This window comes from Hakea prostrata, chromosome 2 (assembly GCF_041222555.1).
Source record: "Hakea prostrata isolate BN-2017 chromosome 2, UWA_Hpros_2, whole genome shotgun sequence".
Taxonomy (NCBI): Eukaryota; Viridiplantae; Streptophyta; class Magnoliopsida; order Proteales; family Proteaceae; genus Hakea; species Hakea prostrata.
The window spans coordinates 21,640,514-21,668,479 of NC_142601.1; the positions used below are offsets into that span (position 1 = coordinate 21,640,514).

Genomic DNA, 27,966 nt, shown 5'->3' on the forward strand with positions numbered 1-27,966 from the left:
CAGTCAAATTAATAATACATGGGCTCTTACTATATATAAACCATATAATCAGATCCTCTCAACCCGATGTGGGACTAAATAAAACCATGGATAAAAGACACAATTAAAATAAATATTTATATAAAGTTTTAAACATATTTACAAAAAAAAAAAAAATGTCTTACCTTTTAAAAAGAGAACCCCCAACACAAAAAACAAAGATTAAAAAGGAAGAAGCTTTTTTTTTTTTTTTTTTTTTTTTTTTTGTTTTTTTTTTTTTTTTTTTTGTTTTTTTCCCCCCCCGCCCCCCGGCCTGCTCCCACTTAAAATTTGCTTTCTTGCACATGGGAAAAATCAACGACGATGATTTAATTAAGGACTCAACTTTTTATTTGAACCGTTCACTGCTTGGAGCAAGGCCACGTGGGCACTGCTACCAAGCAAAATCCAGAAAGGAGAGAGGAGTGGAGAGGAGAGGAGAAAGAAGGAGAGGAGTGGAGTGGAGAAGAAGTGGAGAGAGAAGAGAAAGACAAGAGAGGAGAGAGAGGAAGATTGTGGGGAGGAGAGAGAAAGGAGGAGAGAGAAAAATAAAATAAAAAAATACAAAAAGGGGGAAACCCCCCGTTGGTTCCCCGCGTATTCGAAATAGCCATTAATTGTTCGGGATACAAGAGGGAGAGTGGATTTTTAATTGAACCACGGTCAAGACACATACACATGGAACATGAACAAGTAAGTGATATCGACCAACCCATATATTTTATAAATAGGTGATTCCATTTAGTAGACAAGTAGCATTCACATATTAACATAGAATTAATTTTATTGATTCACTTACGCAATTTATGAAAATGCATGATGTATTGTCTAGTGAATGGAATAGAAATGCATGGGATCGGATGATAGCTTAATGACTTGATTGAATTGTTTGAATTGAAATGTCGATAATATTCTTGAGATGTTGAATTATGAATGTGAAATTATGCTTATGCTTGTTAAATGTAGAATTATCGTGCTCTCATATTTAAATAATTGAATTGTATGAATTGTGTCTAGTTTTATTCTGATGAAACTAAATGATGATTGAAATGAAAAATGTACATTGAAATAGACAGAGCATGGTAATGCAATACTAAAATTAAATATAAAAAGAGTAAAAGAAAAGGAAATAAAATGTTAATGGCTTTTGTAAGTCATGGTACTTAGTGTACCCAAATGGGAAGGCATGAAGCGGCTTCTGTAAGTCCTAGTACTTAGTGTACTTAAATGGGAGGGCATGAAGCAAGACTGAAAAAGTGGAAAGAAAAGAGAGGAAATGATAAGAATAAAGAAATAAATAAAATGTAATGGCTTCTGTAAGTCCTGGTATTTAATGTACCAAGGCATGAAGCGAGACTGAAAAGTAAAAATAAATAAAATGTTAATAGCTTCTGTAAGTCCTGGTACTTAGTGTACCTAAATGGGAGGGCATGAAGCAAGACTGAAAAGTGGAAATATATACTAGACTGATGATGGCCTTCTGTAGATAACACATGGCCATGTGCCAAAAGACTGAAAAGAGAATCTCTTAATGAGAACCTCTAAGACTGAGATTGAGACTGATACCACTTGTGGTTTAGACTGATGGTGCTCTCTCTACAAGTAGCGCTTAGGTCGGGTTTAATAATGAAAAAGGAAAGGAAAATGAAAAATAAAAATAAAAATTGGAATGCATTGATTTTATATGACTTTAATGTGATATATGATGCATGATGAACTGCCTAATTTACTTACATGGTTGTCTATATTGCTTACTGAGCCGTAAAGCTCATTATTATAAATGTTAACAGATCCTCAGATACATGATAAGGGCAAGGGTGCTACCACTTAATAGTACCTTTAAAGTAAAAGATGGAAACTCTTTTTCTTTTGTTACAACTGATGTTGGTTTAACTGAACAGTGAATGTATTTATTTCTTTGAAATTGTATGTACTTAACTAGATATTGTTGAAAGGTCAAATGTAAACATAATAAGACTTTAGATTGTATACATATGTTTTTGAGTCAAACTGTCAAGTAGGTTGTCTGTTTTGCCCTTGAGAATATTTAGTTAGCATTTTGTTTAGTAGTTATAAACGGGTTGATAATGAGAGGAACTGTTACGTGCCCTAGTTGAATGTTTATAATGTGGGCCCCACCAAGCCTATGAAAGCTGGGGTCGTGACAGAAAGAGTAAATAAATATTAAGCATGGGGGAGAGAGAAATTTTCCATCAATTTGGTTATTTGGTTTTGTTCAGTTAGAGCTAGTGTGGCTAGCCTCTATCCCGGATACAAGTTAATCCAATTAAAATGCCAATTCTTTGGTCCAAGTCAACTCGGATTCAAGCAGCGGCGGACTTATGAAAGGGCCGGGGGGCCATGGCCCCCCCGGATTTTTTAAATTTTTATATAAATTCCCTTAATTTTGCCAGTTTTTCTCTTTCGACGTGTGAAATGTCGTTGTTCCCCCCCCCCCCAATATCGAGAACAATTTTTAAAGGTAAAATGATGGATATAAATGTCATTCCTGATTAAAAACTAATTCCTCAATCCCTATTTATTCTCCCCTTTCTTTTCTCTCTATCTTTTCTTCCTATTTATTTTCTTCTGTTTCTACTTTAAGGGTGTCAATCGGTACGGTTTCAGTAATTCGGTACGGTACCAACTTTGAATACTGAAAACCAGAACCGTACAGTACCAAATTTAAATGGTACGGTTTCGGTATTAAATCGGTACGGGAAAACGGTTTAAATACGGTATTTAGTGCGGTAAAATTTTGGTACGAATGAACTTATGCCACTTTTGTTATTAATTCATTAAGATCTTAATGAAATTGTGATCAACCAATCGATAGAATTTGAAATTAAAATAGATAAAGTAAGTAAATCTAATTAATAGAGACAAAACAAGTAAATCTAAGAAGAGTAGTGAATGATGAAACTAAAAATTGAAATAAGGAATTAGGGATAGGGTAAAGGTAAAGTGTTTTAATTGTAAAATTACAATTTATATTCCTTAATTTGGTATGGTACCAATTCGGTACGGTTTCGGTACGTACCAAAGGTACAGTATGAATAACTAAAACCGGAACCATACCGAAGAATTTCGGTTTCGGTACGTACCGTACCGAATTTTGAATGGTATGGTACGATGCGTTTTAGACGGCGCGGTTCGGTACGGTTAAACGGTTTCGGTACGCAATTGACACCCTTAGTTTCTATAAACGTGGGTTAAAGGAAATTTTTGAAAAAACATCTTATTAAGTTTTTAAAAATCAAAATGTCATTCCTAATTAGAAACTAACTCTTCAATCCCTATTTATTCTCCTCTCTCCTCTTTTCTTCCTATTTATTCTCTTCCCTTTCTATAAGCGTGGGTTAAGAAAATTTGAAAAAGATCTATTCTACAATTAAATACTCTTTCTATTTCTCAATTCATTTATCGTTTCTCCTTTTCTTTTTTCTTTTTTCTTTTTTTTTGTTATTTTTTTATTTGATTTTATATTATATGTTTCTTTATTTCTTCTGCAGTTTTTGTTATTTGATTTTGTATTGTGAATAAAATGCTTATTAACTAACTATCATTAGTTTGCATTTCTTACCTAAAAAAATAAAAATTTGGTTTACATCTCTTACCAAAGAAAATTTTGGCTTGCATCTAGTTTTTTAGGGTTGAAGTCATGTGTATATATATTTTTTATATTGTTGCTTTAATCTTACCTATATTTTGTCCAAAAAAAAATATCATTATCAATAATTTATCATTTTTTCAAATATATGTAAGTCCCACAAAATATATGTGGAAAAAACGTTAGTGCTTCTTCAACCGGAAAGGTTATCGGCTTTCATTCTTCGCCCCCCCCCCCAATATTCCATCCTGGGTCCGCCCCTGGATTCAGGTTAGGTCCAATTAATTCGTCTTCAAATTGGATGTAATTAAGGCTCTTTTTTATATCAATTCTCATTCTCTATTATGCCTATTTAAAATAAATAAGTATAAGAATTCATTATTGGTCAAGAATGAAAAATAGTTTGGTGAATTTTGTCAAAAATAAGTTTGGTGTTAAAATAAAAAATTGTTAGAAAATGATAGTGAACAAGTGAGAAAAGAGGGAAAAAGTATGTTTTTTATAAAAGAATGTGTATTGACTATTTTACCCTCATCTTAACTATAAAATTTTAAGTAAACTTGCACATAAATGAAGAAAATGAAATTCTCACCAATCCATAATAGACAAAAAGTCTATTAAAACTAATGAAAAAAATAAAATGTCAAACTATTTAAAATAATGAAAAAAATCTCATAATTGAAAATGATAATTGATACAAAAAATAGCTTAAGTTTGGCTAAGTCAGGTTTAATTATTCTGATCTCTTTGATTTATCAGTAGATGATAAGCTAACTTTGTTGAAAAACACGTGAAGCTATTTGTGGAAGCTTGTGGGTTTCCTTTCCCTTTACTTTGTATTATTATTGGTAAAGCATGTGATGGGCTTTATTTGTAGGCCAATTAGATTAGATTTTCATTTGTTGTAGACGATTGAAGGATCTGCACGCACACCAGAACTATTGTTGTAATCACAATACTCCTTTAGAGCTGAAACGTACATGAAGTACTTTCTTTAAGGTATTTAGACACCCCGAATTGTGCAATACGGGTTCTAAAAGTGTCTTCACCCCAAAATCAATCAGCCCAAACCTTTAAGGTTGCACCCCAGAAAGGTTTACTCAAGGTATAATCAGGTTATGTTCACTGCTAACCAGAATAACAGGGAGAGAGAGAGAGAGAGATAGAGAGAGAGAGAGAGAGAGAGAGAGAGAGAGGAGGAGGAGGAATTCTGTGTGTCAAGAATGAGCACGAAATTGAGTTTATATAGAGCCCCCAAAGGCTGTGGGTGAAAGGGTAAGGCTGTGAGGGTACCTTTCAGCTCAACTCTCTTCAGCAAGGTACCTCCAGCTGACCTCCCTACAGGAGAGTGCCACTCAAATGGCATCTCCACGTATTCACCCAGTAGTGGGCTTTCCAGAATAGGGCCCATGACAAACTGGGCCTTCCGGATCAAAGCCCACAACCCACGACCCAAGTCTCAAGTGATATAGATATATTAATATTAATATTAATATATCTATCTATATAATCATGGCAGGGTCACTATAGGGTTCAGGCAAATTAATAATACATGGGCTCTTACTATATAAAAACCATATAATCAGATCCTCTCAACCCGATGTGGGACTAAATAAAACCATGGATAAAAGACACAATTAAAATTGTTGCGTATAGAACTTCTTCGAGAGTCGGATATTGAGATGACCACCTTAAGTGCTCTCCAACCAAGTTGGAATAACTGAGATGCCTGCACACACAAAGAAAGCAAGAACGGTCCAGCCTAGTTTTGACCGGGGAACCGCCTCCGACGCTCAAATCAGCCTAGGTAACAATAATGGTTCTTGAGAGAGTTCTCAAGAACGTAATGAGTAAGTACTCAGATGAAAGTTCTCGTTACCTTTCTCCATGTTGGAGGTAGGTTTATATAGAAGTTACCTGGAGGCGGCGATTCCTTAGATTCCGGATCGATAGTTGCGGAGTGAGTGGAGTAGTGGAATAACGGCTCCTTCTTTGTCGCACCTGATAACGCCGTTATGCTGACTCACCTCCCCAATTCTCGGAATAGATATGCTTGAGTGTTTATGCGTAACTAACTCTTCTTGACTTAGTCAAGAGAGTCTTCCGAGAAATGCTAGAGTTGGATATTTTCCCCAAGTGTGGCACTTCTCCAACGAAGAAACGAGCCTGCCCAAGAGGGAGGTATCTCTCCCGAATGAGGCCCTCGGGACCTTCTCCAACGAAGAAACGAGCCTGCCCAAGAGGGAGGTATCTCTCCCGAATGAGGCCCTCGGGACCTTCTTCAAGGATGAGATGCACCCGCCCACGGGGGTGCCTTTCTCTCCCGAGATGGGGACTCGGGACTCTAGCTCCCCACAACAGAGCCCCCATTCCGTGCGATCGGTTTCTCGAGTGTATGGAATGCTTTTCTCATACCTCTTTGAAGGTTTTTTCTTTTGAAGAAATTCCAATGCGTCGTCTTGAATGATAGCCATCATTTCTCTAAAGTCTCGTCGAGTCGAGAAGCCCCCAGCCTGGTTCTCCGAGAGATGCCATTGCCTTTATTAAGGGTGACTACCCGAGTGAGGTCCCAAGTGTGACGCCTTAGAAATTCCATCTCATGAGAGTCTCACTTGGATTTTCATAAGAGGTGGGGAAAACTCCCGAGTGGCTACCCGAGCGAGGTCCCGAGTGTAACGCCATTGAATAATTCCATCTCATGAGAGTCTCACTTGGACTTTCATGAGAGGTGGGGAAAACTCCCGAGTGGCTACCCGAGCGAGGTCCCGAGTGTAACGCCATTGAATAATTCCATCTCATGAGAGTCTCACTTGGACTTTCATAAGAGGTGGGGAAAACTCCCGAGTGGCTACCCGAGCGAGGTCCCGAGTGTAACGCCATTGAATAATTCCATCTCATGAGAGTCTCACTTGGACTTTCATAAGAGGTGGGGAAAACTCCCGAGTGGCTACCCGAGCAAGGTCCCGAGTGTAACGCCATTGAATAATTCCATCTCATGAGAGTCTCACTTGGACTTTCATAAGAGGTGGGGAAAACTCCCGAGTTGCTACCAGAGCGAGGTCCCGAGTGTAACGCCATTGAATAATTCCATCTCATGAGAGTCTCACTTGGACTTTCATGAGAGGTGGGAAAACTCCCGAGTGGCTACCCGAGCAAGGTCCCGAGTGTAACGCCATTGAATAATTCCATCTCATGAGAGTCTCACTTGGACTTTCATGAGAGGTGGGGAAAACTCCCGAGAGGCTACCCGAGCGAGGTCCCGAGTGTAACGCCATTGAATAATTCCATCTCATGAGTCTCACTTGGACTTTCATGAGAGGTGGGGAAAACTCCCCGTGTGGCTACCTGAGCGAGGTCCCGAGTGTAACGCCATTGAATAATTCTATCTCATGAGAGTCTCACTTGGACTTTCATGAGAGGTGGGGAAAACTCCCGTGTGGCTACCCGAGCGAGGTCCCGAGTGTAACGCCATTGAATAATTCCATCTCATGAGAGTCTCACTTGGACTTTCATAAGAGGTGGGGAAAACTCCCGAGTGGCTACCCGAGCGAGGTCCCGAGTGTAACGCCATTGAATAATTCCATCTCATGAGAGTCTCACTTGGACTTTCATAAGAGGTGGGGAAAACTCCCGAGTGGCTACCCGAGTGAGGTCCCGAGTGTAACGCCTTTGAACTCTCTTGGGTTCTTCGTTGATTTGAAGAGCGCTCTTGGGTTCTTAAGCTTGTTAAGAACTCTCCTGGGCTCTTCTTAAGAACGCTCTTGGGTTCTTGAACTTGTTAAGAACTCTCTTGGGTTCTTCGTTGATTTGAAGAGCGCTCTTGGGTTCTTAAGCTTGTTAAGAACTCTCCTGGGCTCTTCTTAAGAACGCTCTTGGGTTCTTGAATTTGTCAAGAACTCTCTTGGGTTTCGTTGATTTGAAGAGCGCTCCTGGGTTCTTAAACTTGTTAAGAACTCTCTTGGGCTCTTTGTAAGAAATGCTTGTGTCTTCTTCGCTATAACTTTCTTTTCAAGAAAAAGGATGTCAAAAATGGAGACGTAGACTTTATTGAGAATCAAATGGTCTTTCGACTTGCTTGCATTTTCTGACATAGTCCACGGCATCTTTCTGAATAGTCGGCCAATAAAGGCCTTGGCGTATTATTTTGTGGGCTAAAGCACGACCTCCCATATGCGCTCCGCATATTCCTTCGTGTACTTCGGCTAAGGCATATTGAGCTTGAGAAGGGCCAACACACTTTAGAAGAGGTCAGTGTGACCGATCTTTTATAAAGTTGTTCTTCAATAATGGTGAACTTCGCTGCTTGATTTGTAACTGCCTTAGCCTCCTTGACGTCTTCCGGAAGGATATCGTTCTTCAAATATGATATTATTGGGTTCATCCAACTAGGCTCTTCTTCAATATCCATTGCCTTGGCCTCCCGAATGCTAGGAATTTCTAACTGTTCAATATAAACGGCTGAGCCTAAGGTCGAATATTTGGATAAAGCCAACTTGGATAACTCGTCTGCTACTTCATTTTCCTTTCTCGGAATTTGCTTTATCTCAAGATGATCGAAATAATGGCGACAATCATCAATTTTGGCTAAGTAATTTGCCATTCTTGTTTCCTTTGCCTCGTACACGCCACGAACTTGATTCACGATCAACTGCGAGTCGCTTCGGACTTCCAATTCTCGGACTCTTAGGGCTCGGGCAAGTCTTAGTCCTGCTAAGAGGGCTTCATACTCGGCCTCATTATTAGAGGCTTTAAAGTTGAATCTTAAAGCATAATGAATAGTGAATCCATCCGGGCTGATAAGCATTAGTCCTGCTCCACTCCCCGAAGAGTTGCTCGAGCCGTCAACATGCAAAGTCCATAACTCTGGACCGGGTGAATTTTCTACTCCCGAACTAGGCATGCTATTCTCAAGAATAAAGTCGGCAAGAACTTGTCCCTTTATGGCTGGACGAGTTCTATACTCAATTTGATACTCGCTCAACTCAATAGCCCATGTGACCATTCTTCTGGCTAAGTCTGGTTTCTGTAGTATCTTCTTCTTTTACTAAGACCGCGCTTACTGCCGCTGGAGAAATGGCTAAGTATGTGAATAATTGTTCTCCCGTTGAAGGTCGGGCTAAGAGAGGTGGAGTCCCGAGCTTTTCCTTCAATTTCTCGAACGCTTGCTGACATTCATCGGTCCATAAGGTATCCTTTGCCTTCCCGAGCTCTTTAAGAGCTTTGAAGAAAGGCAAGCATTTCTCACCCGATCGTGAGATAAATCTGTTTAAGGCTGCTACTCTTCCGGTTAGACATTGGATGTCTCTAACCGTCCTTGGCGACTCCATCTCGAGCAAGGCTTTGATTTTCTCCGGGTTTGCCTCAATTCCTCTTCGGGATACCATAAACCCAAGGAATTTTCTGGAAGAAACTCCGAAAGCACATTTCTTCGGATTTAGCCTCATCTGGTATGTTCTCAAAGTATCAAAAACTTCTTCAAGATCTTCCAAATGACTTCTTCGGACGATACTCTTTATGAGCATATCATCCACATATACTTCCATATTTCTTCCTATTTGGTCTTTGAAGACTTTGTTTACCATTCTCTGATAAGTGGCCCCAGCATTCTTCAACCCGAATGGCATTACTTTATAAAAGTAACTTTCTCGATCCGTCATGAAGGCCGTATCCTTCTCGTCCTTGGGATTCATCATAATTTGATTATATCCCGAATAAGCGTCCATGAAGCTCAATACTTCATGTCCTGCTGTAGCATCGATCAAAAGGTCGATCCGAGGAAGTGGATAGCAATCCTTTGGGCATGCTTTATTCAAGTCCGTGTAATCTGTACACATTCTCCATTTGCCGTTGGCTTTCTTCACCATGACTACATTCGCCAACCAAGTTGGGCATTCTATGGGTTTTATAAAACCCGATTGCTCTAGTTTCTCCACTTCGGTCCTGATGGCAGCATGTTTCTCGAGCGAAAAATTCCTTCTTTTTTGGATCATTGGAATTGCATCGTCCCTTATCCATAAGCTATGTTCTGCAATTCTTCGATCTATTCCGGGCATGTCTTCGGCTGACCATGCGAATACATCTAGGTTGTTTTGGAGAAACTCGGTGAGCTCTTCCTTGAATTCCGTAGGCTGTTCGGACCCGATCATAGTCCCTCTCTCGGGAAGATCCGGATGAAGTTGAATTCGCTCAAGCTTTTCAACTGGTTCGGCTCTCTGCATAGCTTCTTCATCCCGGTCATCCCGAATTTCAATACTCATTGTATTGCCCGATCTCTCGGCTTTTTTGACTTTCTTAAGATAATTCACATAACATTGTCTGGAGAGTCGCTGATCCGAAGAGCACTCCCCGACTCCCGCTGTGGTTGGAAACTTCAACTTCATATGTGTTGGAGAAACCACCGCCCCTAAGGCGTTAAGAGTTGGCCTCCCGAGTAGAACGTTGTAAGCTGAAAGGTCCCGAACCACCATGAATGTTGCTTGGACGACCGCATCCCGAGGGGAGGTCCCGATCCTTAGATCCAATTGGATAGTCCCTTCGGATATGGCGGACGACCCGGCGAACCCATATAAGTGAGTCCCGCATGGAGTCATCATCTCGTCCTCAAACTTCAATTTCTTAAATGCTTCATAAGATAGTAAGTCGGCGGAAGATCCCGTGTCCACAAGAACTCGGTGAACTTCTCGGTTTGCCAATTTCACTTTGATAACTATAGCATCGTCGTGAGGAGAAGTGACGCCCTTGAGATCTTCGTCGGTGAAGGTTATTGGATCTGGGCATAAGTCATTTCTTCGTTTTCTTGGCAATTGCATCGATCCAACGAACCGTGCCTTTTGCTTCGCCTTCTTAATGGATTCTTCCGTCGGATTTCCCAAAACGATGTAAATGGGGGAAAACTCCCGAGTGTCGGGTTTCTTCTCGGGATTCTTATCCGCCCTCTCGGGACTTTTGGATCTGAGTCTTTTAGTTGATCTAGGTGGGGACTTCTCTCGATCTTGTCGCTTCTTCTGAAGATATTTTTCAAGTTGCCCTGCCTGGATGAGCTTCTCGATCTCGATCTTTAGATTTCTGCACTCATCCGTATGGTGACCGTAGTCTTTGTGGAAACGGCAATACTTTGTCATATTCCTATCTTCGGGTCGGGCTCTTATCTTGCCCGGCCACTTCAAATTGTCGTTATTTCTGATCTGTAATAGAATTTCTGACCTCTTAGTATTAAGAGGTGTAAAGTCTCCATTGGCGAGTCTTTCTTTCCAAACTCCCTTTTGTCATCTCTTGCCCGAGCATTTGAATTCTAACCTCTTTCTCCATAATTCTTCTTTTCCTTTACGCCTCTCGTAGACTCTTCTCGGGCTTCGATAACTTCTGCAACCGTTGCTTGCTTTTGGCATTTCTTAAGAAGTGCTCCATAAGTCCTCGGCTTATCTTGAAGCAATACCTCGAGCAAACGTCTTTGGGTTATTCCGCTCCATAGTGCATTGTACGCCACCGTGTCATCCAACTCTTCTACCTCAATAGCCACTTTATCGAATCGGGAGAGAAAGTCCCGAACGGACTCATTTGGTTTTTTGCTCGATGGCAAAAAGGCTATCTGCTTTGTCTTCTTACTCCCGATGCAACTTCGGAATCGGGCAATAAATTTTCTTCCGAGTTCTCGAAAGTTTTGGATGGATCTTGGCGGTAGGCTAGAAAACCATTTTATCGCCGGGCCTTTGAGAGATGCCGGGAAAGTTCGGCATAATAGCTCATCTTCTCGGCCAATAACAGCCATGACCGATTTAAAATAACTAATATGTTCTCGAGGATTGGACTTACCTTCATAGGGTGTGAATGTCGGCATGATAAAGTTCGGTGGAAGAGGTGCTCTCATGACTTCTTCTGAGAAGGGTTCTCTATCAACCACATCATAGTCGTCATCGAGGTCCCGATCATCAAGCCGTCTCTCCATGGCATCTAATCTTCTCCCGAGACCATGCGCCTCTTGACGCTCTTGCGGAGACCGAACACTTCCGAGATCAGAATATTGGGAAGTTGGTCCATGAGAAGATCCATATTGACTAACCGACCCTCTCGGGTTATTAGATCTAGAATGGCCTCTTCCGTGACTTTCTCCTTCTTGCTCCCGAACTCCTTCCTTTTTGCGCCCTTTTCTAGGTAAATCTTGAGTTTGTCTAAGCCTAGCCAAACGGTGGAATACACTTCCCCTCGACCGATCCTCTCGGGGACGTGGCTCTTCAATATGCACTCCTTGAGATCTTTCTCCAACTCGTTCGGCTGGCCTTCTTGGTATTCTGGGATTTCTCCTTTCTTCATTCACCGGACGTTGCCTATCCCGAGTCTGACGGATGGCTTCACGCCTTCGTCCCTCTTGGGAATTTCTGGGGGGTCCAGATGGTACCCCGATCTGAAGGACTAAGCCTCGAACAACTCCTTGGAGTTCCAACATTTGTTGTTGGACTTCTCTTTGCATATTCTGCAAATCGGCCACTGTCGCTGGAATAGGAGGTTGACTCGAACCGCCTTCTCCAAATGGAGTTGGAATAGTTAACGGGGGATTCTCCGGAACTCCTTCTTGACCTTCCTCTGGAATAGGAATTTGTCGATCTAGAGAAGGGAGAGTTTGTTCTTCAACACGTTCGTTTTCTCGTCTCCCTTTCTCTCGCTCGAGTGAGAATTTGAGAACTTGCCACCCGAGGTGTGGTACGTCTCGTCATGACTTTTTGTGACGTTTCCCACAGACGGCGCCAAATTGTTGCGTATAGAACTTCTTCGAGAGTCGGATATTGAGATGACCACCTTAAGTGCTCTCCAACCAAGTTGGAATAACTGAAATGCCTGCACACACAAAGAAAGCAAGAACGGTCCGGCCTAGTTTTGACCGGGGAACCGCCTCCGACGCTCAAATCAGCCTAGGTAACAATAATGGTTCTTGAGAGAGTTCTCAAGAACGTAATGAGTAAGTACTCAGATGAAAGTTCTCGTTACCTTTCTCCATGTTGGAGGTAGGTTTATATAGAAGTTACCTGGAGGCGGCGATTCCTTAGATTCCGGATCGATAGTTGAGGAGTGAGTGGAGTAGTGGAATAACGGCTCCTTCTTTGTCGCACCTGATAACGCCGTTATGCTGACTCACCTCCCCAATTCTCGGAATAGATATGCTGAGTGTTTATGCGTAACTAACTCTTCTTGACTTAGTCAAGAGAGTCTTCTGAGAAATGCTAGAGTTGGATATTTTTCCCAAGTGTGGCACTTCTCCAACGAAGAAACGAGCCTGCCCAAGAGGGAGGTATCTCTCCCGAATGAGGCCCTCGGGACCTTCTTCAAGGATGAGATGCACCCGCCCACGGGGGTGCCTTTCTCTCCCGAGATGGGGACTCGGGACTCTAGCTCCCCACAACAAAAATAAATAAAATATTTATATAAAGTTTTAAACATATTAACAACAATCCCCCACAATGGTTAAAACTTCAAATACAAAGGCTGAAGACTCAAGCAGCAGTGAACACATTAGACACAATAGGACACTTCGTTGTAGATGTCTTTTGGACTTGAATCTACGCTAGATATGATAAAGCATGCTACAGAGTACCGGTGAAGTCTGACTTCTTGAACCTATCCTCTTCAGTGTAACTGGCTACTTCACCATTCATATCCAATTGGTCGACCTTCTTAACAACCCCTTTATAAAGAAAAATAGACATTTTTATCGGCCTTGTCTCGAATCTTGGTCTCACTGATATTTAAGGAACTTTACCTGTGTAATATTTCCAACTGAAGGCGGCCTCACCCTTTATATCTGTTTAGGTCAGCATTAGGTGTGCACCACATTCGACACACTCCCACATTTCGTGAGCTACGCTTGATTAAGAGTCAGTTACTCATCCTATCAACAATATGGCGGTACTACTTTACTATAATTATTCAGAATGGGTATAGTAGTACAAACTGGTCATCTAGTGACTTCGTTGCTTACCCTTTGAACCTAATTCAGGATTTAACCTCTTCACATAGGTTGGGTGTCCATCACATGACCTATGTCACAGGTCTTGATCCCATTCCCATAAGTGCTTCATTAAAAGTAGGCATAGCTTTAGTGAACATATCAACTAAATTCTCTTCTGATTTCACGTAATCAATTGCAATTGTTCCTTCATCAATATATTGTTTTACAAGATTATGTCGAAGACGTATGTGTCTTCTTTTGCCATTATATATCCGATTCTTGGCTCTTCCTATAGCTACTTTACTGTCACAGTGCAGCGATATAGGTGGCATTGGTTTGGGCCATAGAGGTATATCTGCAATCATGTTTCTAAGCCATTCAGCTTCACTTCCAGCCTTTTCCAAAGCTACAAATTCTGCTTCCATTGTAGAAGATGTTCCACATGATTGCTTAACTGACTTCCATGAGATTGCTCCTCCACCTAGCATAAACACATATCCACTTGTAGCTAGTGTTTCTCTTGAATCTGAGATCCAATTAGCATCACAGTGTCCATCCAAGACAGAGGGATTCCACTATAGTGAAGTCCATTATGCATAGTACCCTTAAGATACCGAAGTAATCGTTCAATTCCAAGCCAGTGCTCTTTACTAGGATTATGAGTATGCTGGCTCAATTTTCCAACTGTTAGAGCAATATCTGGCCTAGTACAGTTCATCAGATATGTTACAGATCCAATAATCTGTGAGTATCTCTTCTAATTTACTGGTTCTCCAATATTTTTCTGAAAATTACTTTCCATAGTTAAAGGAGTTTTGAACGAACTAGAATCATAAAAACCAAACTTCTTAAGCATATTTTCCACATAATGAGCTTAAGAGAGTATAATTTCTCTTTCTTTTCTGATGATTTTAATTACCAGAATTACATCAACAGTGCCCAAATCTTTGGTGTCAAATAAAGACACTAGCAGTTTCTTAGTTTTATTAACTATTTCTAGGCTTGTTCCCATGATCAACATGTCATCTACATAAAGTAGAATAAAAACACCCTTCCCTTGATGAAACTTACTATATAAGCACCTTTCAAAATCATTGACACTAAAACCCTTCGAAATGAGAGCAGTATCAAATTTCTCATGCCACTGCTTGGGTGCTTGCTTCAACCCATACAATGACTTGACTAATTTACAAACCTTATTAGGTTGACCAAGAGATACATAACCTTCTGGTTGTCTTATGTAGATCTCTTCCTCCAATTCCCCATTTAGGAATGCTGTCTTTACATCCATTTAGTGTATCACCAAATTGTAGATAGATGCAATAGCCATGAGAACTCTCACTGTACTTATTCTTGCTACAGGTGCAAAGGTGTCAAAGTAATCTATGTCTTTCTTTTGCCTAAAACCTTTGACTACAAGGCTGGCTTTAAACTTATCTAAGGAACCATCAGGTTTCAATTTCTTTCGAAATATCCACTTGGTTTCTAACACCTTTGAACCTTGAGAAAGATTTACCAATTCCCAAGTGTGATTAGCTATGATGGAATCTAGTTCACTCTTTATAGCTTCCTTCCAAAAAACAGCATCCGGAGAAGTAACTGCTTCACTATAAGTGAAAGGGTCATTGTCTATAAGATAGACTATCCACTCATCAGATGAAAATTTAGCTTTCCTTTGTCTTTTGCTTTTCCGGATAGGATTCTCATTTCCACTTGGAATCAATATTATCTCATTTCCACTGTCTTGTGTCAATTCATGAGATAAATCAGCGGTTGTAGCCAAATCATTTCCATGATTCATATTACTACTTCCAGACTCACTATCAGGTCTATTAAATTTAAAAGGAAATATTCTTTCAAAGAATTCAGCATCCCTTGTCTCAATTATTGAATTTTCCTCACAAATTTCTTCAATGGTTCTTATAACCATGCAACGGTATGTAGAACTATGTACTGCATATCCTAAAAACACACAGTCAATGGTTTTAGGACCAACTTTTCACTTCTTAGGTTCTGGAATGGCCACTTTGACCAAACAACCCCATGTTCTCAAGTGTTTTACACTTAGTTTCCTTAAATACCATTAAGTCCCAAGTCCCAAGTCATAAATATCATGGCAGGGTCACTATAGGGTTCAGGCAAATTAATAATACCTGGGCTCTTACTATATAAAAACCATATAATCAGATCATCTCAACCCGATGTGGGACTAAATAAAACCATGGATAAAAGACACAATTAAAATAAATAAAATATTTATATAAAGTTTTAAACATATTTACAACATCATTTTCTATAATTTCGTGATTTGTAACAAGACCCACTACCAAAAAAAGAAAACAAAAAAAAAATAACAAGCCTTGCAGAGACAGTAGGGATTTTTTGCAGCAGTAACTGCTTGCTGCTGTCTAGATTTGGCCACTTATTCAAAACAAGATCGGACGGTGTAACATCAAAAGGCGGGGGTACATATGTAAATACAGAATTATTCTATATGATTCCTTATATAAGGGTGGATATGCCATCTTATAGGAGCGCATTGAGATAGATACGGAGAGGTGTTAAGTGTTAACGCACGTTGAGTTGAAAACTTAAATCGCTGAAATCGCAAAAGTGAGCGGCCATCTGATGCCGCCACTTGTCAGACAAAATTCAGGAACCATTGATCTATTTCGAATCCAGATCAGCGATCCCTCGACGGCTTACCACCACAAAAAACAGGGGGGGGCAGGGGTGGTGATGGGAGTTTTTTTTTATATATATTTTTCAGGGTGGGGCCCACCATTTTGTGGTGGAAAAACCGTCGGGAAGCACAGAGTGCTCCCCGTCAGTGATAATGATCCAGATTCATCTATTTCCTGGAGTGTTTCACTTTGAACCGTGTAATTGGACCCAAAATGATTCAACGAACCTGGAATGGTTGAACCAAACCGGGTTATCCATGGAATGGCGTATGCTACACACCTTGATTGCATTCTATTTCCCTTAAAATATGTGACCTTAATTTGGTAATTCGGTTTGGTTCAATTAGAACTAAGGATTCTAGCCTCTAACCCGGATACGATCGAGTTGACCCACTTAAAATACAAATTCATTGATCAGATAAATCGATTTTAATTAGGTTTCCTCAAGTCCAAGTAATTGGTCTTGATTTGGATTTGCATTAAAATTAACACCTTTTGTAACATCTTAAGATTACATTGTGTAGATGAGAATCATAGACTTCACATACCAAGAGATGACCCAAAGATTTCTAGATGACTCTGACTGGTCATTCTAAGATCGGGTCTTTGCTTGGATGTTGAATAATTAATGCGCAACATTACGCAGTGTACGGTCGAAATCAAAACATTGGTCAAGATTTCGATCTCGACTGCTTGTTTAGCACAAGGGTAGAAAACAACTTTTAAAAAAATAAACGATCAAAATCAAAATCTCAATCATAATTTTGATCTCAATCATATATACACTGTACGATAATGCACATATAATGGGCAACACCCAAGCAATTTCCTCTAAAATGGCTTTTCTCCTTAGATTTCTCTCAAAACTTTATACATATACATTGTACGATAATGCATATTGTTTTTTTTTCTTTTCGATAGAATCTCAAACCTTTATTTGAGTGCACAGCGGAGTCATTATTTCTTTTCTTTTTTGGGTAAGCATTCACAAAGACATTCAAGAGCCAATATTCATAGAAATGGTATTGCAAACTTATCAAAATCAACGAAATTGTTTCAGTCATACGCATTTACCGTCAAAGTGAAATTTGATTCGTTGGATCCGAAATTTCAGTCAAAATTTTGATCCTACAGCTATAAATGTTCTGCTAGACGATTCTACACATTAAAGACATAGGACTAAAACAAAATCTCAAAAACAAACCCAAATGAAGAGTTTTCCAATTAGATGGCCTTGAGCAGTTGAGATGTCCTTAAGAGTGATGCACTAAGACTCTAAGAGCAGAAAAACGACAAGTAGAGAATATCAGGAAAATTAGAATGTTTGTTGGCGTGGGTTGCTTTGATAAGAACAAATAGAAGGAAAAGAACTCAACAGCCACCAAATATTTTCTTATTAGATAGAGATAACAAAAGAGATCTCTAGAATATAATATTAATCAACTCCACATACATATGATATTTTGTATCAGTGGATGGGTAGGCAAATGCCTTGCAGGGCTTACTTGGTAGATTAGATGTTTAGAGTTATTTAGTAAGTTTTTTTTTATGATAGGAGTTTATTCAGACATTTCTTGAGTAATGTAATTTTGTGAAAACCTTAAACTTTTAGTTTGGGTATCTATTTCATCATTAGAAATATTTTATTTATATGTTAATGAATATCTTATCAAATTGTCTTGCGTTTAAATTTTATGTTGCGGTTTTACTATATCGATGTTACGTTAGATATTAATTATTATTCATTCTGTTCCATTTGAGGAGTTGAGACAAAAAAAAATTACTGTGGTCGTCGATTAAAGGGATGAAAACAAGGATAATTCAGTCATTTTGAAGAAGTGAGCTGCCAGGTTTAGGATGTCCCTAATCGTCAAATTGAAAGAGGATCACACGACGCCAATTGGCTCTGAACACGCCGCCATCAAAGCACCATTGTGAAGCAAAACAAATCCCAACCCTGACTTAGTGCACGAAAGTTCGACAATATATGCTCCTCCAGTCCCACAGTCCCATAAAGAATGGTTCCCAATTCAACCCTGACCTCAAAGAAGTTATTATAGCTCTCGTAAAAACAGTACACAATCAAAGAGTTGATCAGGTCATGCCATAATCTCTACGCCACCTTGACCAACAGTGCCTGCTTGTTATTATGTAGTATAGGATCGTTTACTCACATACCTCTTTCTCTTTTAGGTCAACAAAAGTCTACTCGATGTTATTTAATAGGTTTCATAAGGGTTACAACTTACAAGAAATAAAAATATTGAAGAATCAATAACATCTACCACATAACAACTTTCTATATAGGAATTAATGGATTTGAACAATTTGAGCCTCAACAAAACTAAGCCCAAGACCACCCCAAATCTGCACCCTATTGTCTAGGTATGTTGTGGGTTCCACTCTCTATAGAGTTGCAAGTCTCCCAAAAATTTTCCCTAAAATATAAAATAAAAATAATAAGATTATAATAATAGTTTGTAAATCAATAATAGATAATTGTACGAAATACAAGGGCATATACCTGAGGTGGGTGGCAATGGCATCCTAAAACATGTCCAAGTCCAGCCAAAGCCCATCTCTGGCCCATTCTAATTTTGGTGAGCCTCACCTTTTTTCACCTCCTCTTATATAGCTTATATTTCAGCATGGAACAACACTAAATATTCCCATTCGAGAAGTTGAACACTCACGACCTCACATTTCCTTAGGGCTTGTTTGGTTACATGAATCCAGAGATTTCAAATCTCTAGATTCATGAATCTAAGATTTATACCCGTTTGGTTGTGAAAATCTTTGGATTCATGAAATCTAGAGATTCATCTTTTTACACTAAAAACGTAAATCTGTAGATTTATGGGTATGGGATGAAATCCAAAGATTTCATTGCCATTATAAAAACACTACACATTTGTGTATTCACAAAAATCACATTGACCAAATATTTTTTTAGAATGAATCCACAAATTTTATTCCACAATCAAACAGTTAATTTTATGAATTATGATTCCATAGGTTTGAAATCTATAGATTTGAGATTTCTAGATATTTGAAACCTGTAGACTCATGTAACCAAACAGGCCCTTAAGTAATTATCTTTGCAAATTCGACTACTCTTAAAATTATTTCTTTGTCTATGCATATGCATCATGTTAATATTCAAAACCCAAAATTTTAGGGTTTGACAAAAATAACCAAATTGGTAATTTGTCGATTGTTCTTGTGTACATCAGTTATTGTTAACATCATCCTAAATTTATAAATTTTAGTAGTCTTATTATTTGGGTCAATTTGGAACCAATTCAACTTTGTTCTAATATTTGGCAACGCTGGTGATTGAGCATGACATGGTTATTGTGTGGCCTACTGTACATAAGGAAATAAATTATTTACAAGTCATATTATCCAAGATCTCCAACGGTCATATTATGGCTAATACTCCCCCTCAAGTTGGAGAGTGAATATCAAGAACTCCCAACTTGTTCTTGAGGAATAGAAAAGAATCTTTGCTAAGGGATTTGGTGTAAATATCAGCAATTTGGGTAGAACTAGAAGTGTGGACAGTACGGATGAGGCCAAAGCGTATCTTATCCTGGATGACATGACAATCAATTTCAATATGTTTGGAGCGTTCGTGAAACACAAGATTAGCAGCAATGTGGATGACCGCTTGATTGTCACATAAAAGAGGGATTGGTTGCTTCAAATGAACACCAAAATCTTGAAGGAGCGAAGTTAACCAAATTAGCTCACAAGTGGCCATTGCCATGGCTCGATATTCTGCCTCAGCAAAGGATTGAGAAACTGTATGTTGTTTCTTGGTCTTCCAAGAGATAGGGCTAGAACCAAGAAAAACACAATAACCGGTGGTGGAGCAGCGAGTCATGGGACAACTGGCCCAATCAGAGTCACAAAAAGCACGAAGTGATAAGGTGCTATTAGCTGGAAGTAAAATATCCTAGCCAGGTGAGCTGTGAAGGTATCAAAGAAGGCTAGTTGCAGCGTCCATATGTGGTTTAAGATGTTGTTGCATAAATTGGCTAAGAATGTTGACAGTGTGCACAAAATCCGGTCGAGTGATGGTGAGATAAATCAATCGTCCAATCAAACAATGATAAGATGCAGGTCAGGAAGGATATCACCATCGGAGTCTGTAAGCTTGAGATTTTGTTTCATTGGAAATGAAGTTGGGTGAGCATCGACATCCGATAATATATCCAAAGTGTATTTTCGTTGATTAAGGAAAATATCTTTTTGGGAGCGAGCCAATTCAAGACCAAGAAAATATTTCATGGGCCCAAGATCTTTGATACAAAATTGTTGGTGAAGGAAACCCTTTAAGGTGGAAATAGCCAAAGCGTCAGAACCAGCAATAAGGATGTCATCCACATATACTAAGACAAAGATGGTTGAATTCCCGTGGCCCTTAGAAAAAAAGGAATAATTTGCAATCGATTGAATGAAGCCCACACTCATTAAAGCAGTAGAAAATTTGGCGAACCAATTACGAGAAACTTGCTTTAAACCATAGAAAGATTTGTGGAGGCGACAAACAACATTCTCCCCTTTACGATGATAACCAGGAGGTAAAGTCATATATACTTCTTCGTCAAGATCGCCATGTAAGAAAGCGTTATTAACGTCAAGTTGGTGAAGTGACCAATTTTTAATTGAGGCAAGAGCAAGCAAGATTCGTACAATAACTAATTTGGCCACAGGAGCAAAAGTCTTATGAAAATCAACACCTTCAGTTTGGGTGCCCTTTGGCCACCAAACATGCTTTGTACCGTTCAATAGAACCATCAAAGTGTCGTTTAATTTTGTAAACCCATTACAACCAATGGCTTTCTTTTGAGACGGTTAAGGAACAAGTGACCAAATGTTATTGGTTTCAAGAGCCTCAATCTCTGACTGCATGACATCTTTTCAGTCAGGAGACAACATTGCTTTGGCAAAGCTAGTGGGCTCTTCAGAAGATGAAAGAGACCGGATAAACTTAAGATGAGAAGGTGAGACATTTTTATAAGATATAGAAGAATCAATAGGAAGAAGTTTACCGGCATCTGAAGAAGATGATGTGGCGTGAGTAGCTGAGCATATGTAGTCATTCAAATGGGAGGGGGGATGATGTGACCAGGTGGAGCGACGTGGCAACAACACAACTGGAGGTGGGAGGGGTTGTGTGGTGGGGTAGGCGGGTCCAGTGGTGGAGATGGAAAAACTGGGTTGGTTGGGATGGAGGAGGATTCAAAATTAGGAACTGAAACAAGGAGGGTAGGGTTAATAGATGAAGGGGAAGTCTTTAGGTGGTAAGGAAAAATATGTTCAATAAAAACAACGTCTCTACTTGTGTAAACCTTGTGAGAAGTGAAATAAAAAAATTTATAACATTTTTGAGCAAAAGGGTACCCAATGAAAATTCCTGGAGAAGCACGGGGTCAAATTTGTGCTTAATGGTGGAATGGTTGTGTCCATAGCAAAAACAACCAAAAGTACGAAGATGAGCATATATGGGGGTTTTATTAAAAAAAAGTTCAAAATGAGTTTTCTCTTTTAATAGTTTGGTAGGCAACCTATTAATAATGTGTGTGGCCGTAAGAATGCAATCACCTCAAAAATCTTATAGAAGTTTGGCTTAAAATAAAAGGGCCCGACCAACATTGAGTAGGTGCCGGTGTTTGCGTTCAACAACCATTTTGTTGTGGAGTGTCAACACAACTATGTTCATGGATAACTCCATGGTTGAAAAAAATGAGGTGGTGGAGTGATTAAAAAATTCATGTGCATTATCAGTGCGAATTTTTTTATTTGAAAAATGAATTGAGTTTTGACCATTGCAAAAAAATCATGCAAATAAGACCAAGCATCAGATTTGAAGTTCATTAGAAAAACCCAAGTATAACGAGAATAGTCATCCACAATAGCAAAAAAATATTTAGCACCACATATAGAAGGAATATAATAAGAACCCCAAATATCGCAATATATTAAATCAAAAGAAGATGAAGTGGATATGGAGCTAAATGGGAAAGGTAGCCGGGTTTGTTTTGCCAAAAGAAAAATAGTGTAAACACATTTATTAGAAACTGAAATGCAAGAATTAAAACGTGATAAAGAAATAGTAATATTGCGAGATGGGTGGCCTAAGCACCAATGCCACACATCAAAAGAGTGGGAATGAGTAGATGAGGCTGCAATAATGGAGAGAAGCAACTCCAAAAAATATAAGCCATTATGCTCTTTACCCAATCCAATCATCTTCTTCGTTGGTAAGTTCTGAAAGACACACTGATGAGGAAAAAATGTTACCGAACAATTGAGAGCTTTAGTGATTTGGCTAACGGATAATAAATTAAAACGGAATGAAAGAACATATAAGACATTATTAAGAGAGATGGAAGGGGTGGGGGTGCAAATCCCTAAATGGGACATAGGGGTTGTTTCACCATTGGGTAATGTAATTAGAGATGTATAAGGAACCAATGTATCAGTGTTAAAGAAATGTAACGTAGAAGCCATATGAAAATTTGCCCCAGAATCAATAACCCATGGGGAAGGGGAATTACCTGCAACATTTGCTAAAGGAGTGGGATTACCAGATTCGATCAATGTCAATAATTGATAATATTGTGCTGAAGTAAAGTAGGGGGCAAAATTTGTTCCTGGGTTGATGGCTGCAAAGGATCGAGTAGAGAATTCAAGTGATGTTGATTTAATGTATGTATTGTTGCTTTTGTGAGGATAACCGTGTTTCTTAAAACAACGGGAATCCAAATGTCCGTCCATGCCACAAAAATCACAGTGATACATAAGCTTCTTACTATTTTTAGAATGTGTACAAGGAGCAGTGGCTGCAAGGGCAGATTGATGCAATGATGGATTCGGTAACTCATGGAAGGAGCGAGGACGTTTTTCTTGCAATAGAAGAGAATAAGCACAATTGATGTTAGGCAAGGGTTCCATAAAAAAAAGTTGACTCCGAACAGAAGAATAAGAATCATTGAGGTCAATTGAAAATTCAAGTAAGCGATCTTGTTGTTGAAGATCAGTGTGTTTTGACAAGAGACCACAAGTGCAAGGCAGGAACGAGTTGTAGGAGTCCACTTCGTCCCAAAAACTCTTGAGAATAGTATAATAAGATACCAAAGAAAAGGTTCCTTGATGATAATTAGAAATGCTACGCCGGATCTAAAAATTTCGAGAAGCATTTTTTTGAGAAAAATGATCATGAAGATCATCCCAAACCTTGTGGGTAGTAGAGATGTAGAGAATGCTATTAGCAATATCAGGTGAGAGAGCATTTAGCAACCAAGAAAGGACCATGCTGTTGCATCATGTCCATGCTTAAAACTACAAAGAATCAGCAACGGGTTTAGGCAATGAGCCATCAATAAAGGTAAGCTTATGTTTGGCCTCAAGAGCCATCCGCATCGCACGCTTCCAAGTGGAATAATTGTCGCCACGTAAAAACTACGTGACAAGTATAGCATCAGGATTATCTAAATGATGTAAAAAATATGGAGATAAACCATCAAAATGGATGGAAACAACGTTATTGGAAGCAACAACAGTTGTAATAAGAACATTAAGAGACGGATCTGTCACTGTAAAGGGAACGGAAAGAAAACAACAACGTAGGGATCTTTTAGTGCTCTTGAAAAAAAAATTTAGCTTCACTTGAAGAGGTATGGATCGTCCTAAACTAATACCATGTTAAGAAGATTTTGTGTAGAAGTGATTTTGTATTACCTCTTCATGTGTATATATAATACAATCAAACAAATAATAAAATAAATGTGACATATTGTACATAAGAAAATAAAATTATTTACAACGGTCATATTATCCAAGATCTCCAACGGTTATATTCTCCAAAGATCTCTAACGGTCATATTATGACTAATAGTTATTATTAAATTATTTGTGCATGATAATTGTCCTCGTTCTTAGGATTGGGATTTTCCATCCAAGAGGGTAGATGATCATGTTTTTCTCTCATTTTTTTTACTAAATGTTTAACAGAAAGGTTTCTGATCCACTTTGTCTATGCTTAGGAATAGACTATCTCCAAAAAGTAATAGACAAATATTAAAAAAGAAAAAATCGATTGATGATCAGAACCTAGAAAATTGTGACATCCAAAGACTACATTGTCCCGAGATGACAGTCATAGATGTCACATATCAAAGAGATGACAAAGGATTCTACATGACTTTGATTGGACATTCTAAAATGGCTTCTATGACGTTTTACCACTTCCCACCTATATATCCACGGGGACATTCCTTGTTAGCATCCCGAAGTGGGCTTTTTTTCTAGAATATATGCTGAAAAGACTTGAAAATCATGTTAAAGGATTCCCCATTGATGATAAAGACATTCTAAAAACCAATCGTTCGTACAACTCACTGAAATGGTATTTAACATAAAAAGAGAGCAAACCTACCGACACATACCCGAATGAATCCGGGTTTTCCCATTAGATAGTCAAGAGCAGTTGAGATGTCCTTAAAGTGATGCACTAAAAGCGGAAAAAACGACAAGATAAAATGAGAAAAATAAGAATATTGGTTGACGTACGTAGATTTATTAATAAGAACAAGCCCAGTAAATTACTGATGAGAAAAGTAAGGAAAGAACTCCTTAGCAGCCATCAATAATTTTTCTCTAGAAATATGATATTAATCAACTACACGCATGCATATGATATTATACTGTATCAGAAACTATCCATGATATCCTTGATCAGCAAACCCAGTGAAGCAGATGAAGACCCACCGTCCATCACAGCTCTCCTGCTCTTCTCTGTCATCTCCATGACTCTCCTCCTCACCTCCAGAGTAACATCACCACCATCCATTATTGACCTAACTCCTCTCTCCACCTCCTCAGCCGTCACCACATCATCAACTTCCATTCTTCTTCTTCCCATGCATAACTCCAGAGCCAAACCCAACTCCTTCACCAGCTGAAATGCATTAAGCTTCTGTTCTGCATAAAGTGGCCACACCAGAATTGGAACACCAAACCACAAACTCTCCAATATAGAGTTCCATCCACAGTGAGAAACAAACCCTCCAATCGCATGATGAGCCAGGATTCTCATTTGTGGGACCCACCCGCACACAATTCCTCTCCCACTCTCAACCGTCCGATCCATAAACCCATCTGGTAAGACTTCCTTGAGATCCATATAGTCACTTGGAAGATCATGGCTTTCACTTGGTGGACGACGTAAGGACCATAAGAACTTGTGTCCACTTTGCTCTAGCCCAGTTGCAATCTCCTTCACCTGTATTGCACTGAATGCACCCCTACTTCCAAAGCATAAATAAATCACTGAAGAAGAAGGCTGATCATCAAGCCATCTCATTATGCTCTCATGCTGGTTCTGATAATCAACTGCCATTGAAGCTGATGAGAAATTCATCAAAGGTCCAACTGGGTATACCGGGGGAATTCCAGTTTCAGCCTTAGAGAGTAAGCTCGATAATGGATGGGTTTCAAGCTCTGCAAATGTATTTATAATAACACCTTTTGTTTCTTTCACTCTTTTAACGTGATTGAGGAACTGGGCATACCCATCAGTCTTCTCGTCCTGCAACACTGAAGGCAAAACAAATGGAGGAACTGAGTTTACGAAACTCGGTGTTGCTAACTCACCTTTGACATTAACCTTTGGAGGGTGGAGATAAAGACCGAGTGTAGCTGCACCAGAAGTGTAATACATGTAGGCTGGGATACCCAACTCCTTGGCAACATCGATCATGCTGAGCCAGAAGAAATCAAGGACAAAGCCGACGAGTTGAACTGAGTCAGAGGAGTCGTCGCAATTGATGAATTTGGAGATGGCAGCTTTGGCATGGGGTTTATGTTTTTCTAGGAAGGCAAATAAGGTGGACTCTGGTGATTGGGTTTGTGATTCGGTTGGGTCATCATCAACTCGGGGGAGTTGGAGGAATCGGATCCTGGGGTGGGAGGTGTCTAGTGATTCAGTACTTACCGTGGCATATGGTGTTGCGATGGAAATGAAGGTAATGGACAAGCGATCCTCTCGTTCCAATAAGCGTTTTGCAAGTTCTAAGGAAGAGACTTGATGAGCAACTTCAGGCAGAGGGAAGAAAACCAGCTTTGCCTTCTTCATCTCTCTCTCTCTCCTCTATCCCTCTAATTGTGGATCTCTTAATTTCTCTCTCTCGTTTTTATCAGAGAACGAGCTAGTCTGTCTTTGAATGTGATTGATAGAGAAGAGTAGCTACATGGGACATCTAAAGAAAATATACCAGCTACCGGTCAACTAATACCTAATATTTTTAGCTGCAGTTGTTACTCATGGGTGGGTTTAAATAAAATTCAAATTTAGTTTAAATTAGGTAACCGTTAAATTACTTAAATGCGAGATGGATCAACCCTATGAGGAAATTGTAGGAAAAGGAATTACAGAAGATGTGAATCCGTCTTGACTCTTTGATCTATAGTTGGACAGTGCACTAAGGCGTATCTTAGCATATAGCATAATCAGTTGGCTTTTGTCACATCTCCATAAGTACATGTATTGTGTTGTGAATAGTTATTGAAAATCACTTTACCCTAATCTCTACATGGTATCATCGAGTTTTTCTCGCTGTTGCGAGCTCTGATTCTTGGCCATGGCTTCCGCAACACCCCCTAATCCATCATCGTCTTCTTTTTCTATTCCTTCATCTTCTCCGCTTATATTTCTTAATGTGGCTGCTGCTTTACTGATTAATCTCACCACTGCAAATTATCTTCATGGAGGGCACAATTTGTGCCTCTCCTCAAGGGATATGATATGATGGGTTATGTTGATGGTCGTTCTCTCGTCCTTCTGCTTCTATTGTTTCTGTTTCCTCCGATGGATCTGTTTCGGCAATTTCACCATCTGTTGCATGTGATAGTCAAGACCAGTTAATTTGAGCTTGCTGGTTTCCTTTGTGTTGTGGGGAACTAAGGTCCCGATGGCCCCCCCTCGGGAGAGAAGCACCCCCCCTCGGGAGAGAAGCACCCCCCCTCGGGAGAGATGCACCCCCCTCGGGAGAGATGTACCTCCCTCGGGCTGGTGCATCCCTTCCCTCATAAAGGGTCCCGAGTGCCTCACTCGGGACGGATGCACCCCTCTTTGTTATCTGGTTTCTTCATTGAAGAAGGTCCCGAGGGCCTCATTCGGGAGAGACTCCTCCCATGTGAGATGGCTCACCTCATCCCTAAAGAAGGTCCCGAGGGCCTCATTCGGGAGAGACACCTCCCCCTTGGGCAGGTTCATTTATTCGTTGGAGAAGTGCCACACTTGGGAAAAATATCCAACTCTAGCATTTCTCAGAAGACTCTCTTGACTAAGTCAAGAAGAGTTAGTTACGCATAAACACTCAGCATATCTATTCCGAGAATTGGGGAGGTGAGTCAACGTAACGGCGTTATCAGGTTCGACAAAGAAGGAGCCGTTATTCCACTACTCCACTCACTCCTCAACTATCGATCCGGAATCTAAGGAATCGCCGCCTCCAGGTAACTTCTATATAAACCTACCTCCAACATGGAGAAAGGTAACGAGAACTTTCAACTGAGTACTTACTCATTACGTTCTTGAGAACTCTCTCAAGAACCATTATTGTTACCTAGGCTGATTTGAGAGTCGGAGGCGGTTCCCCGGCCAAAACTAGGCCGGATCGTTCTTGCTTTCTTTGTGTGTGCAG

The 27,966-nt window shown here is 39.7% G+C and overlaps 1 protein-coding gene across 1 annotated transcript; it reads right to left on the reverse strand.

Moving 5' to 3' along the window:
* Positions 1-24,732: 24,732 nt before the first annotated feature.
* LOC149024045 (UDP-glycosyltransferase 71K2-like) lies at positions 24,733-26,840 on the reverse strand. The gene has a single exon (XM_089142874.1). It carries the CDS (start codon positions 26,394-26,396, stop codon positions 24,972-24,974), a length of 1,425 nt encoding a protein of 474 aa, XP_088999000.1. The 5' UTR covers positions 26,397-26,840; the 3' UTR covers positions 24,733-24,971.
* Between the last annotated feature and the right edge of the window lie 1,126 nt (positions 26,841-27,966).

Excerpts from the sequence above, each read along its gene's own strand:
- LOC149024045 (XM_089142874.1), bottom strand. The coding sequence starts at position 26,396 with ATGAAGAAGGCAAAGCTGGTTTTCTTCCCTCTGCCTGAAGTTGCTCAT.